This window comes from Brachionichthys hirsutus, unplaced genomic scaffold (genome assembly GCF_040956055.1).
Source record: "Brachionichthys hirsutus isolate HB-005 unplaced genomic scaffold, CSIRO-AGI_Bhir_v1 contig_257, whole genome shotgun sequence".
NCBI lineage: Eukaryota > Metazoa > Chordata > Actinopteri > Lophiiformes > Brachionichthyidae > Brachionichthys > Brachionichthys hirsutus.
Window position 1 is genome coordinate 92,232 of NW_027180397.1, and position 13,177 is coordinate 105,408.

General features: G+C 41.7%; 1 protein-coding gene across 1 annotated transcript; it reads left to right on the forward strand.

The window, feature by feature from the left end:
* Nucleotides 1-265: 265 nt before the first annotated feature.
* On the forward strand, nucleotides 266-12,573 carry LOC137914609 (probable E3 ubiquitin-protein ligase HERC3). The gene is made up of 24 exons (XM_068758125.1): nucleotides 266-488; nucleotides 895-1,054; nucleotides 1,230-1,306; nucleotides 1,452-1,673; nucleotides 1,802-1,893; nucleotides 2,098-2,228; nucleotides 2,304-2,437; nucleotides 2,532-2,605; nucleotides 3,149-3,273; nucleotides 3,410-3,469; nucleotides 4,929-5,040; nucleotides 5,590-5,779; nucleotides 6,274-6,428; nucleotides 6,506-6,619; nucleotides 6,758-6,784; nucleotides 6,877-6,975; nucleotides 7,067-7,237; nucleotides 7,328-7,471; nucleotides 7,549-7,715; nucleotides 7,925-7,991; nucleotides 8,138-8,220; nucleotides 9,401-9,584; nucleotides 10,592-10,694; nucleotides 10,872-12,573. Exons 1-24 carry the CDS (start codon nucleotides 266-268, stop codon nucleotides 11,078-11,080), a joined length of 3,123 nt encoding a protein of 1,040 aa, XP_068614226.1. The 3' UTR covers nucleotides 11,081-12,573.
* Nucleotides 12,574-13,177: the final 604 nt, after the last annotated feature.

A 13,177-nucleotide genomic window follows, 5' to 3' on the forward strand; every position in this document is an offset into this window, starting at 1 on the left:
TGTTATCCTTCCCAGACGTGTAACATATTTGTTTTCTATTGTCAGTGTCATATTTATTAGTCAAATATATGTAAACATCGAAGGAATTTGACTCAGATTAATGTTGCTCACTATTTTAATCTTCACACATTTTGTCCCCCCCCTTCCAGACTTGGAAGTTACACAAAGAGAAGAAAGCTGAGCTTCTCCCAAGCCTGAATATTTTTTTGTCCTCCATCTGATCATCACCACTTCCTCCTCAGTTTGGTGCTATCCCCTTGCCAGGATGCTGTGCTGGGGGAATGCAAAAGATGGACAGTTGGGTATTGGTGGTGAGAGAAACAATTTGTTTGAGCCAAGGAGCTGCGATGTGTTCAGTGGCAGGGGACTGAAAGAGGTAGCCTGTGGAGGGCAACACTCCATGTTCCTGCTGCACGACGGCAGTGTGTACACATGTGGCTCGAACAGCTGTGGACAGCTGGGCCACGACAAACTCGGGACTTCCCCAGGTAAGCTCTCATTGTGGACAGAAGTTTGGCTTTGGCTTCGCCATAATAGATTGCAGCTTGTTTGCCCCTTTTGCATAATTAAATTCAGTTGGTTTGTGTGGAAAGTGAGATCACGAGTAATTCTCTCGTCGATGGGCTTTTCCATTGAGTTGACGTTAAAATTGTGAACGTTCTTTGCAGGAATTCTGATCCCTTGATAGGCCAACATTTCCTTTTTGACTCTTTATGTAAAACTAGAGTTAGTTGTTTATAGTTCTAGCTTCTAAATCTCAGGTCTTACTCTGTTATTACATAAAACAAGTCTTCTCTAAGTTCCATCAGTTGAATCAAGGTTTTATTCACTTTGGTTTTTTTTGTATTATTATTTCATTTCACAAATAATGCTCTGTCTGTCTGCTCTCCACAGAGTTGGTAGGAGCTCTGGATACTCAGAAGATAATGATGGTGTCGTGTGGTCGGGCCCATTCTATGGCAGTGAATGATCAAGGTCAATTGTTTGCCTGGGGAGCTGATGAAGGCGGCCAGCTTGGCCTGGGGACTGCAGAAGCAGCTGTTCGAATCCCAAGGTGGCATCAGAATTTTAAAAAAAATCATAATGCATCAATGAAACAGTTTAGATGGAATAAATTGCCAAGTGCACGATAGTGAAACCGTTATAATTGTGGGATGGTAGTTTTAATTAGTCATGTTGCTGTAAGCCAGTGAAAAATCTTCATGTTATCTCATGCTCTCTTCCTATAGGTTAATCAAGAAGCTGTGTGACCACCGGATCTCTCAAGTCATGTGTGGAAATCAGCACTGCATTGCACTTTCTAGAGGTGTGAAAGACACACTGTCTCCATAATTCATGTTCGAGGTTCAAACTCTACATGCAGGACAGTGCAAGATAAATAAAGACGGTGACTGTCTTTATTGTGGAGATGTGCAGCTGACGGCTTTGCTTCTCTGTCCCTGTTGTTTTAGATGGCCAACTTTTCACATGGGGCCAGAATGCCAACGGCCAGCTCGGTCTGGGGAAAGAAGAGCCCAGCAAGCCATTCCCTCATCCCCTCAAGTCTCTGGCTGGAATTCCTTTGGCCAAGATAACAGCCGGAGGAGACCACAGTTTTGCTCTCTCCTTGTCTGGAGCTGTATTTGGTTGGGGCAAAAACAAAGCTGGTCAACTGGGTCTCAATGATAAACAAGGTCAGAATAAATGAACTAGAAACTGCAATTTAAAAGGTGGTATTATTATATTGTGACGGTATTGTGCAATACTTATGTGTTGTCAAAATGCTCCAAACTGTTTGAGCTACTAATCTTCTCTTCCTCAGATCGTGCCGTTCCATGCCACATAAAATCTTTGAGATCTCAAAAAGTTGTTCATATCAGCTGTGGCGAGGATCACACTGCAGCCCTCACAAAGGTATGGACATAGATTAACAACCACTTATGCCTTTTAGGTTCAACTTTTACATTCATCTTAGCTTATCTTCCTTCCAAAATCGCAGAGTTTAGACTGCATAGCTTTAATTTCAGATACTTGATTGATCCCTTATGTACGTTTTTACTGTACAGAAAGTTTCATCAAAGGTTGAAGCTGTATTTCCCCGTGTCGTCTCTCTGGCAGGATGGCGGTTTGTTTACATTTGGTGATGGCTCATGGGGTCAGCTGGGTCACGGCTCCACCAACAGTGAGCTTTTCCCCAGACAAGTGCTGGAGCTCATGGGCACTGAGGTGTCTCAGATCACCTGCGGCAGGTACCGTCCATTCTAAACAAGTTAGAATAAGAATTGGCTCAAATCGATCAACACAGACTTGCGGAATTTTTTCAGGCACCACACGCTGGCATTTGTGCCTTCCTCCGGTGTGGTGTATGCGTTTGGTTGCAACAGCTGCGGCCAACTGGGCACAGGAATTCGGGGAGATGCCAGGAGCCCATTTCCTGTCAAAGCCAGCTTCCTTGCTGGTAAGCCGAAATGGAGATTAAAAAAGTTTAAATTAAAACTGTAAAAAACACAGGGCTGCTAGCCTGCACTGTTTCTTTCTCTTTTCTTTTCTAGAATCAAAACAACATACTGTGACCAAAGTTATCTGTGGTGGGAACCATAGTATGTTGTTGTACTCTGATGAACAGGTTTGTGATTCTATTAAAGTCTCTCTCTAAAGTGTGTTTCCTTTGAAACTTGTTACGAACCAGTTCTCTTTCAGCCCCTGCTGTTAGTTTTTGTTGTTCCAGAATCCAAAACATTTGTATTTAATACTCCTATTAAGCATTTTACAGGATTTGCCTCAATTAAGGTCAGAAAACCGCAAAGTTTACTTTAAAATATACTCCTTATACTGTGTCACCTGTGTTTTTGTAGTTTTTCCATTTGATCAATTCACGGTTTCACCACTAGGGGTCATTAATGTCTAAGCTTTTACCAGTTCTTGCAGCGTCTTGGCACTGAGCTAGATAGGAGTCATTTGCTTGCAGTCCTTCTGCTCTCCTGCCAATTTTCAGCCTCTGCAGGATAAATATTGAGACCTTAGGCGTGGTACATTTCCTTTATCTTCATCGAACAAAGTGACACAACCCAGACCGGTATTGTGCTGAACTGGGACACACACGGGCAGCGGAAGGACTAACGTTTGTTACACTGTTAATATGTCGTCTCTGTTTGCCACTTCTCTGCAGAGTTTGGTTCGCCCAGAAGACTTCAGAATGATTAACATCAATGAATCAATATCGCCAATCGATATTGACAGATTGAATTCATGGAGGTTGAAGCTGTTTTACAGCACAGACTTTAGTGTCGCAAAGTAAGTCCGGTAATAGAATCAGTCACAGTGATTAAAACGTATGAGTCTGTACTGCATGTAAAAAAAATCATCATATCCTGTAGCCAAGAATTAATTATGACTCATTTTAATGGTCTCTTTCATCTCTCATGCATAGTGACATCATCATTCAGCTTTCCTCGACAGCTTGTTGGAACGGCAGCTTCTTGGACCAAAGGTTTGTTAACAAGTACTAGTGGTTCTATTCCAATACATATTGTTTTGAAATATTGCACATTTGACGCCGTATATCCAACACCTGCAGTTACCAGTAAGATTAATTCTGACAAACTTTGTGGTAATCAAAAAAAAAAACCCAATATGTTTCTTACGCAATCGCATTATCTCGTTAGGCTCTTTGCTATGCGTCGCTAGTCTGATTCTTTAGCAGTGTTTACAGAGACATTTCCTGCAATAATGAATCATGATTTTTCATATTCATAAATGAGAAGAAACCAGAGCATCCATTAGTCAGGAGTACATTTATTTATAGTACGTATTTAATAGAATGGGCTAAATGTAAATATTCAATATTTCAAACTTGATTTATTTGATTTAGTTAAGTAGTAAAAGTTAATCTTAGCTCTACTGACACGCAGTGAAAAATTGAGGTGCTTTTATTTCTGCTTTCAGGACAAAAACGCAAAACCTTTTCTGCATGCTAAACCTGATTATTTCAATATATTAATACTATTTTATTGAAATGGTCAGGAATAGCACGCAGAAAAAGGTTTGCTGGTCATCAGCGGTGGGAAAGACGCTTTGCGTCTGCTCACTGACTTCTGTGATGCTCCAGATTTGTCTGACCCTAAGCAGAGCCATCAGCAGATACTTATCGTCTTTAGGGAATGAACTGTGGAGGTCATCAGGGTGGAAAACAGAACTCTGGATACAACATGAGTACTAAACGCTCCCGAAAACAGCTGAAGCTCACAAGTTACTCAAAATAGCAAGCAGTTGTGATCACTTTTAGGATGGCGCAAAGATAGCTAAAATTCTTTTGGAATACAAATGAGTTCTGAAATATTTAACCATGTCATTATGATATAGGCTTCACAAACGAATGATGCTGCCATGTTTCAGTAATTGTAAATTGAAAATTAATAGTTAACTCTAGAACTGTAGAAAAATTTAAATGCTTTAAAACTGCAATTATGCATTAAAATGGGGTGATAACATCATTTATAAGTACATTTAAGAAACTGTAGTCGTTCAGCTCAGACGTTTTTTTTCCATCTTCATTGTATTATTGTTACATTTTGGATCGAGAGCTGCTCAACTGGTTTTTTAAAATTCCCAGTTTTCTCAGAATTAGGTTGCTCATCCTCAGTGTATGATCTGCATCAGTGTTGTTTGTTTGGTGTACACAAGATCACATGTTTCCACAAGATCAGATCAGATGTCTCTGTGTTATGTCTAAATAAAAGCTGAGGTATAAGAACGGAAAGGCTTACACTGTAAATAGTTCCTGTCCTTCATGCTGGGTGACCTGCAGCCTGGCAGGTTGAACCTTTTCCTTTTTACCTCGAGGGTTTCCACAAACTTCCTGAACCTTGCCCGTGACCTGTTCTTATCCTGTTTGTGATTACTAAGCTATCGTAGACGGTCCTACATATAATCAGGTTTGTCTTCCTCAGTGACGATGTCCACTTCAAAACCAACTCAAAGATCCCAGGCATTGATCTCAGCTCTGTTAGATTGCTGTTTGCGACACTCAGCAAGCCAGTTTTCTCTGTACTTCTGGAGCAGGTAAAGTATGTTGTTGCATGTATACAAGTATATGTTTTTTTTTCTCTTAGTATAATAGAGTGTATTTGTTTTGATCTCTCACAGAACTCAGATTTGTAGTCTCCTGTTTTTTTTTGCAGGAGGAACACAGCAATTGGCTAACTAGCTTGTAGTTTAGAGAAAAACATCTGTTGTAAATGAATACTGGGCTTGTTTTTTGAAAGTACAAGAAGTCCTGCCACATATCTAAGACACAAATTGTAGGACTGAGTCATAACCTCTAACATTAGCTCAGTAATGTTGGGTTTGGTTTTGTGCACCTACATGAATTATGATGTGTGTGTAGACTAAGGCCTCGTTCCAAACCAATAAAAGGCCTCTCCCGTAATTTAGTGACTGATATTTTCCCTCTGGCTGCCCAGTTGATCTAAGCAGAACTGAGAAAATATCCCATGGATACATTTGGCTTATTTGTTGATTTATTTTCTCCGGTGTAACAGTAAATATCGTTTGGCTGATTTTGTGCACAATATTTCTTCTCCCTCCTTATATGCACAAATCTCAATTTAGGCCACAAACAGTTTCGAGGCTCTGCTGATCCCCCGGCTGCCCCGCTCCCCTCCCGATGTCGAAGCCATGAGGATCTACCTCATCTTGTCAGAATACCCAGCCATGCAGGACTCAAAGAACTACATCCGTATCACCATCCCCCTCGCAATGGCCGTCCTCCGCCTAGACGCCAACCCCAGCAAAGTATTGGGTATCATTCTTGCATGCACACTCTACATGCATTTTTAAAGTAAACTAGTGGCTATTAACAGAATATCCTGTCATGTCAAAGCCTGAGGCGTCATGCAACTTCTCATCACGTGACTCCTAACTGGCCACCTGCAGTACGTCAGCATCCACGTCTGAAATCCACCTAAATCGACTGAATCGTCTTCAAACAGTAACGGCTGCTGAGTTTGAGAGTTTTTAAGAGCTTCGACATTGAGATTTCCTTCAGCAGGAGGTTAAGCGTGTTCCGGTTGAGGATCAAAAACCATAAACCTGCTAAAGACACGTTGAGCCATTCTTTTCAAACGGTTCACAAATGATGTGACATGTTTTGACAGACTCGAAGGCATTTGGTGTTTGGTCTGTAGAAGCTAAATGCAACGTGATGGCGTTCATCCATCGATATGCTACGACACCAACATGTTAATAACATGTGAATAACATAATGAATTGATCTCATCCTCTCTATCCCTGCAGATAACTGGTGGTGTTTCGTGGAAGGCAGCGTTTTCACCAGAATGGTCGACACGTACAAGAACATCGTTGTGTTTTTGCTAACTGGACGCAACACGCTGCTCATCCATGAGAACTACATTGTTCCCGCGCTAAGGCTGCTGGAGAAACTCCACAAGGTATCCAAAAAGTTCACCTTTTTAAAAGGTGTAATAAAAGCTGCTCCTGGAACATTAGTTTCTCTCATGGTCACCAGGTCAACCTAAAGGCCCGGCATGTGGAGTACAACCACTTTTATATCCCTGACGTAACCAGCCTGGTGGACATACAGGAAGAATACTTCAAGTGGTTTCTGAGTAAAGCTGGGATTGTGAGTACTGACCATCATATCCTTTGAAATTGGACTTTATCGCTGAGAATTTGATCTTTAATGTGTGTAAATTTACCTAAACAATTGGAGCGATTTCACTTCAGGTCAAATAACGTTCCTTTTCATTGCGTTTCCTAGAAGGTGGGATCGTCCTCCCCTTTAGAGGTACTTGATATAAAGATCTAAAATGATGCCGTTATTAACTAAATGCAACGATTATTGATATTGCTAGTGCATGCTCCTGCTTTCCCTCGCAGAATGACTCCCCCTCAATCAACCTATGTGCCTACCCATTCATACTGAACGCTCGAGCCAAGACAACCATGCTGCAAACAGACGCCGAAATGCAAATGCAGGTATTTGTGTAAAAACGGTTGTGATTCGTGAAGTAGTATTTAGTGTTAAAGGAAGATTTCTTTTTTTTTTTTTCTTTGGACCATTTCAAAGATGGCAGTAAGTGGGGCAAAGTTGCACAATGTCTTCATGCTGCTCACGCTGGAACCCCAGCTGGCGAGGAACCCTTACTTGGTCCTCCATGTGCGCAGGAACCATTTAGTAAGCGACACACTGCGGGAGCTCACCATGTATTCAGATGTGGACCTCAAGAAGCCACTCAAGGTGAGCCGCTCAAGGTCTCTGCTGTTCTGTAACTGGCATTGCGTAGAACCTCCTGCTGTTTTTGTGATCTCCTCACCCGCTTTCCTTTAGGTGATCTTTGATGGCGAGGAGGCTGTAGATGCAGGTGGACTAACTAAAGAGTTCTTCCTACTGCTGTTGAAGGAGTTGATGGATCCTGTTTATGGGATGTTCACTCATCACAAAGAGTCCAACCTGCTGTGGTTCTCTGATAAAGTAAATCTACCTGACAGAACAGAAGCTCCCAAGCTCAACTGGAAACGTCAGACTCATTTTCTCACGCGCGTTTCTAGTGTTTTGTTGAGCAGAACTGGTTTCACCTGATCGGGATCATCTGCGGTCTCGCCATCTACAACGCCACGGTGGTGGACCTCCCCTTCCCTCTGGCTCTCTACAAGAAGCTACTCGATGTATCGCCAACGATGGAGGACCTCAAGGAGCTCTCACCCACCGAGGCCAGGTAGCACGTCCTGAGTGTTACGGGAAACGGAAGCTACGTTTCTGACCTCATTTAAGATCAGAAGCTCCTTGAACTCCTCCATCTAGATTGTGCGTTTTGCTGAGCATTAAAATGTTCTTTACAGGAAAACGAACACAAAAAGCACAGATAATGCTTCCAACCTTCACTTTTAACAGCTGAATGTGTCACTGTTGCTCCGTCTTCTGCAGGAGTCTGCAACAACTCCTAGACTATGAAGGAGGCGATTTGGAGGAGACGTTTCTGCTCACCTTTGCCGTACGTACCACATTTTACACGCAATCATGTTATGTTAACAAGTAACATGTAAAGTTATGTTTCTTAAAAAGACGTCCTGCGACGTCTACACATCGCTGCTGAAATGGCCTAAGCTCCGGTCTCAGACTGTTGTGTTCGCGTCACAGATCACCAGGGAGAACTACGGAATGACGGAAGTCAAGGAGCTCATCCCCGGAGGAGAAAACATCAGCGTGGACAAAAACAACAGGTGACATAGTCAATAAAACTTCTACATGTAATGGTTTGTCTTCTGCTATGTGTGGAAGGGTCGCTGCTCGGATCTTAAAGGATAAAATCAGACAAATATGTATTATGACATAGATCCAAATAGAGATCTGGATCCACCAGATTCAAATATTGGGCGGATGCAAATGCGGGAACCTTTATTCTGGTCACCGGCACAAGGAACGGAGTCTGATTTTAAGTAAGTCTTGGTTGGACCTTGGAAGGTGAAGTTTAGCATTTGACTGAGTGCATGTCCTCATCCAGCTGCTTATCAGGCTGCTCCTGTAAACCCCCTCCCCCAGTGCCCTGATATTAAGCTGTGATGCAACACACACACATGCACACTCCTGTAATAGATTTTAATCGATTCTATTTTACTCCCTTAGTGTTTAACAGTGTGGGTGGAATCTATTTAATTGAACAATATTGATTCAAAGGTGTGGTGTGATTTTTGAGTACTACGTCTTGTTTGTTTGCATAAACTAAGCTTCTGCAGCCGAATGTTCTTGAAGCTGAGTAAAACATTAATTTGAGCCATCTTGCTTCCTTATTTTCGAAGGTTTTCCATTTTAACCGGATGTTTTGGCCGTCTGTAAAACAGCAGGTCAGCATTTCTGAGTTTCTGACATTTGAAGACGTTTTGAGTAGAAAAGTGAGGTACAGTACTGTAGTTGGAAAATCCTTTGGTCTCTAATCGACTCCTTTTTTACAGAGTTTCTGTTTATTTTAAAGTTATGACCATAATATTTTAGTAAAATTTCGAGATAAAAAAACAACCTTTTGCAGTACACAGTAAAAGCACAGTAGCAATGTACTCCACAGAACTTTTCATTTTTGGTACTACAAAATTTAATTCAATGGCTATTTAAATTGATCTCTTGTATGCATTGTTCCATAAAATATTAAATGCACCTCTGTGAGATTTAAGACACGGGATTAAAGATGATTTAATCTTTTACCTGCTGTAAGGACGGATGACGAGAAACAAACACCAACAGGCTGTTTATTACATCTCGTCCTGAAAAACTATTTATTTAGAAATTCAAACTGTCTAAATAAAGATCTGAAGTACAGAAGATAAGCAGATTCACGAGGACGCTGCTGCAGAACAATTCCTGATCACACAGTTTACTTAACCTAGATTTTGTGTGTGTGTGTTTCAGGAAGGACTTTGTCAAGGCCTACCTGCTCTACGTGTTCACAAACTCGGTGAGCGAGCAGTACTCCGCCTTCTCGTCTGGGTTCCTGAAGGTGTGCGGGGGGGAGATCCTGTCGCTGTTCCAGCCCAGTGAGCTGATGGCCATGGTGGTCGGCAACAATAACTACAACTGGGAGGAGATGGAGAAGGTCAGTGTGTGGATTTAGATTCCGTGCAGGACCTAGCCGTTGATGTTCGGCAGCAGACCTTTGTCTTCGTTTTTGTCTATTTGAACTGATTTAAATCTCACATTTGGATCGGAAAGACCGGAAATGTGACTTTTACAATATCTGACGTGTTTGTTACAGTATTCAGTGCTACAACAAATGAGAGTAAATTGTAGACAGTGATAAACAGCATCACATGACTCGCTGTGGCTACTTTCACCAGGAACACTTAATCAGAAACTGCTGCAGTTCCTTCTTTTTTAACACGGTTCAGTTTGCAGCTCCCGTTTTGTAGCAGCGGATTGGAACGTTCCCCTTTGTTCAGCACGCATCAGGATGCATGGCGTTGCATTCCTACGCTGTAACAAAACACTCTGCGAGTCCCGCTTTGTAGGAGCAGAGACGGCCGTGAATACAAACCGCAAGACGGTGAATGTAGTTTCTTCTACTTCCTTCTTCCTCTTCACGCTGCCAGGTTCTGGCGTGTTGTAGCCTTGGACGGGAACAAAATGTCCTTGGCACTTACTTTCACATACTTTACTGGTGATGTCAAGCCATTCGAGGTCTTGTTTGTCTGAACACATTAAACTTTTAATAAAGTTAATAGTTGTCTTTTCTTTTTTTTTGCAGAGAAGAAAACACTGCAGAGATTTAAAAACACAAAACAATATTTGCTTGGGTACTTTACGGCATATTAAAATTAAAATGTGTATTTTCTTTCTCATGAAATTTCTATTCATTGAATGCAATTTTAATTACATTTCAATTTGAGCATGGCATCAAAGGGATACTCACTAAATAAATGAGGCACGACCTTGTTTGTTGGATAATCACAAAAACAACAACTTGTTTCTGAGTCCTCCTACTGTATAAACATTCATGCACGTCTCTGAGGAATGTGTTCTGATGAACGTGCAACTTCCCTGCCGGAGAGGAAACGGTTGAGCAATGATCAAAGTAGCAAAGTCAGTTCACGTCTCTCTTTGCAGAACGCCATCTACAAAGGGGAATACACAGCCACTCATCCCACAGTCAGGTTCTTCTGGGCGGTCTTCCACGAGTTCCCTCTGGAAAAGAAGAAGCAGTTCTTGCGTAAGCATTTGATTTCACCACAGCCTGAAATCCGAAACCACAAGAAACTGTAAAGGCACAAGTTAAATGCTCTTCCAGAGCTGAAACCTGAATGTGTGTGATTTTACCTGCTAAACTAAATGATTTGACGTCTCCTTTTGACAACATGTCTGCGTCTAAATGTCTCCTTCATTGCAGTGTTCCTGACCGGCAGCGACCGGATCCCCATCCACGGCATGGAGAGCATGCGGATCACCATCCAGTCCACCGCCGCGGAGGAGCACTACCTGCCGGTGGCCCACACCTGCTACAACCTGCTCGACATGCCGTGCTACCGGACCGAAGAGATCCTGCGCCGCCGCCTCACCCGGGCCGTGGAGCAGTACGAGGGCTTCAGCCTGGTCTGAGGGGGGCCGGTGACACTTTCAATGCACTTTAACAGCAATAAACCACCATGGGAGTGTCAAAGGGGGGGCGACGGGGACGCAGGAGAGTCACTTCTTCATGTGCTCTTTCATAAATTCAAAGGTGCCGTTTTTAACATGCGACAAGCATTTTAGTTCAACTGGATCGGGTTATGATTACATGATATGGATGTCAAAGAGGTTTATGCTAAACGGTCCATCTCCTGTCTGGAGGTCCCGCTGCGTCCCATCAGAGACGACAACGCATCTGATTATCAGTTCGATTTCAGCCTCTGGTAGCTTTAATCAACTAAACAAAGATGTCTCAATTGGAAATATTCATGCATCTATTTAAATTCGTGAACGTAAAAATACAACCAACAAAAAATAATTTCAGCACTTGAAATTGAAAGGGACAATATTTAGAAACTCACTCATGTTTGCGTTATACTTTTGTCTTTTGCTTGCACAGTTGTGTATTTTTTTTATTCGACACTTTAAATTCTATTTTTCGCCTTTTACAGACTTGCGTTATCTCAAATGCAATTGCTTTTTTTGTCACCCAATTTATTAACAGAGTGTTATTTTTGGACAATGTGTAAATACTGTATGGATGTATTGCGAGCAGCACTTTTAAGAATTATCTTTACCTGCGGCGCTTGGGAGGAGATCTTCTCTGCCGGAAGCTAAAGGTCTCAGTGAATATTAAATATTATTTGCAATCTCTGCGCTGCGGATCACACGGTAGCAGAATTCGCTAAGCTGCATTCAGTATTGTTGCCTTCTACAGCAAAATCCATCCACCAGATGGTTTCCGTCCTGTTAATAGGAGGTGGAAACCAAACAGCTGGATAGTTTAGCTTAACACACAGATAGCATATCTCCATTTTAGCAGTACTAATCACACAACATATCAACCGTTGTACTTTTGAGATGCCAGTTGGCCAGAGCTTTTATTCGTATGTTTCTGAAGTACAGATAATTGTGTTGCGGCAGGATATTACAAGTACCTGTTAAGTAGTCTGTAATTAGTTCATGTCTGTTTCCCCTGATGCATTATGTAGTTCAGCACTTAGACCATTGAATCCGGAACGGTGTTTAATTTAATGCATTGGCATAAGTGTGTGAAAGGATTTTGCGTAGATATATTTGCGTTATATTTTATATGTTAAAAACGACGTTGCTGTTTGACAGGTCACTTCAACACATCCGTCAAGTAATAGCCTGAAACTGTGCTGGTTATTCTAAACATCTCAAATATTGGACTCGTCTGAGATGCACATCCTCTTGGATGGCTTTATACCACATGTTCACACACGTCCTACTTGTTTTGTCAATATGTGGTTGAATGAAAGCTAATTTCTCCTTAAGATTTTTAGCCCTATGCAAAAGCATTTTTTTCTTTGTATCTTTTAAAGAGCTACTGAAATGTTTTTTCCCCAGATTTGCCTGAAATGTACACAAAGTTCTCTGTTCAAAGCAACCTTTTCATTAAAGCAAAAAAAAAAAGAAAATCACATTTCCTGTTTTTCATGATTGGATAGTGGAGGGAAATATCACTGCTGTCAGTGTGTGTGTCTGTGTGAACCAGAAAAATGTCTGACCTCAAAGAACCTTTTTCTTTTAATCGATGCCCGTATTCTGTCTGGTTAGCATCCAAACAACTTACTGTCATTTAATTCAAGTGTTTGTGTTCAATAAATATGAGTTTGGATGCAGAGTGAATGGAAGAGCTGCAGATACTAGAACACAAACAGTTCAAATGATGCGTTCAGGGGCATGCACACATCAAAGCATATTCCTGGAGATTTTTTTTTAAATTAGCTGCAGAAAGAGACATGTGCAAGTTGAAGTCGCGAGCGCCGACTCGACCTTGGCGGTCGGATGTTGCACTTTTGAGCAGACTGCAGATTAGCCGTTGTTTATGTTTCCGTGAGACGTTTGATTTGCTGCGGTGTTAAATCTTGGAATGTTACACACAATTAAGAACAATGATAAACATGCCATTTAATCTTAAGTCTCTGAAGGTCAGTCGGGAAGCAACATTTTGATCCACATCTTGGTTTTGTCCTTTTAGCTGCTGATTAACTTTTTTTCCAG

Coding starts and splice junctions, on each gene's coding strand:
- LOC137914609 (XM_068758125.1), top strand. CDS start 266: ATGCTGTGCTGGGGGAATGCAAAAGATGGACAGTTGGGTATTGGTGGT. Junction 6,976..7,066: donor ACGCCGAAATGCAAATGCAG/GTATTTGTGTAA, acceptor ACCATTTCAAAG/ATGGCAGTAAGTGGGGCAAA. Junction 9,585..10,591: donor ACTGGGAGGAGATGGAGAAG/GTCAGTGTGTGG, acceptor CTCTCTTTGCAG/AACGCCATCTACAAAGGGGA.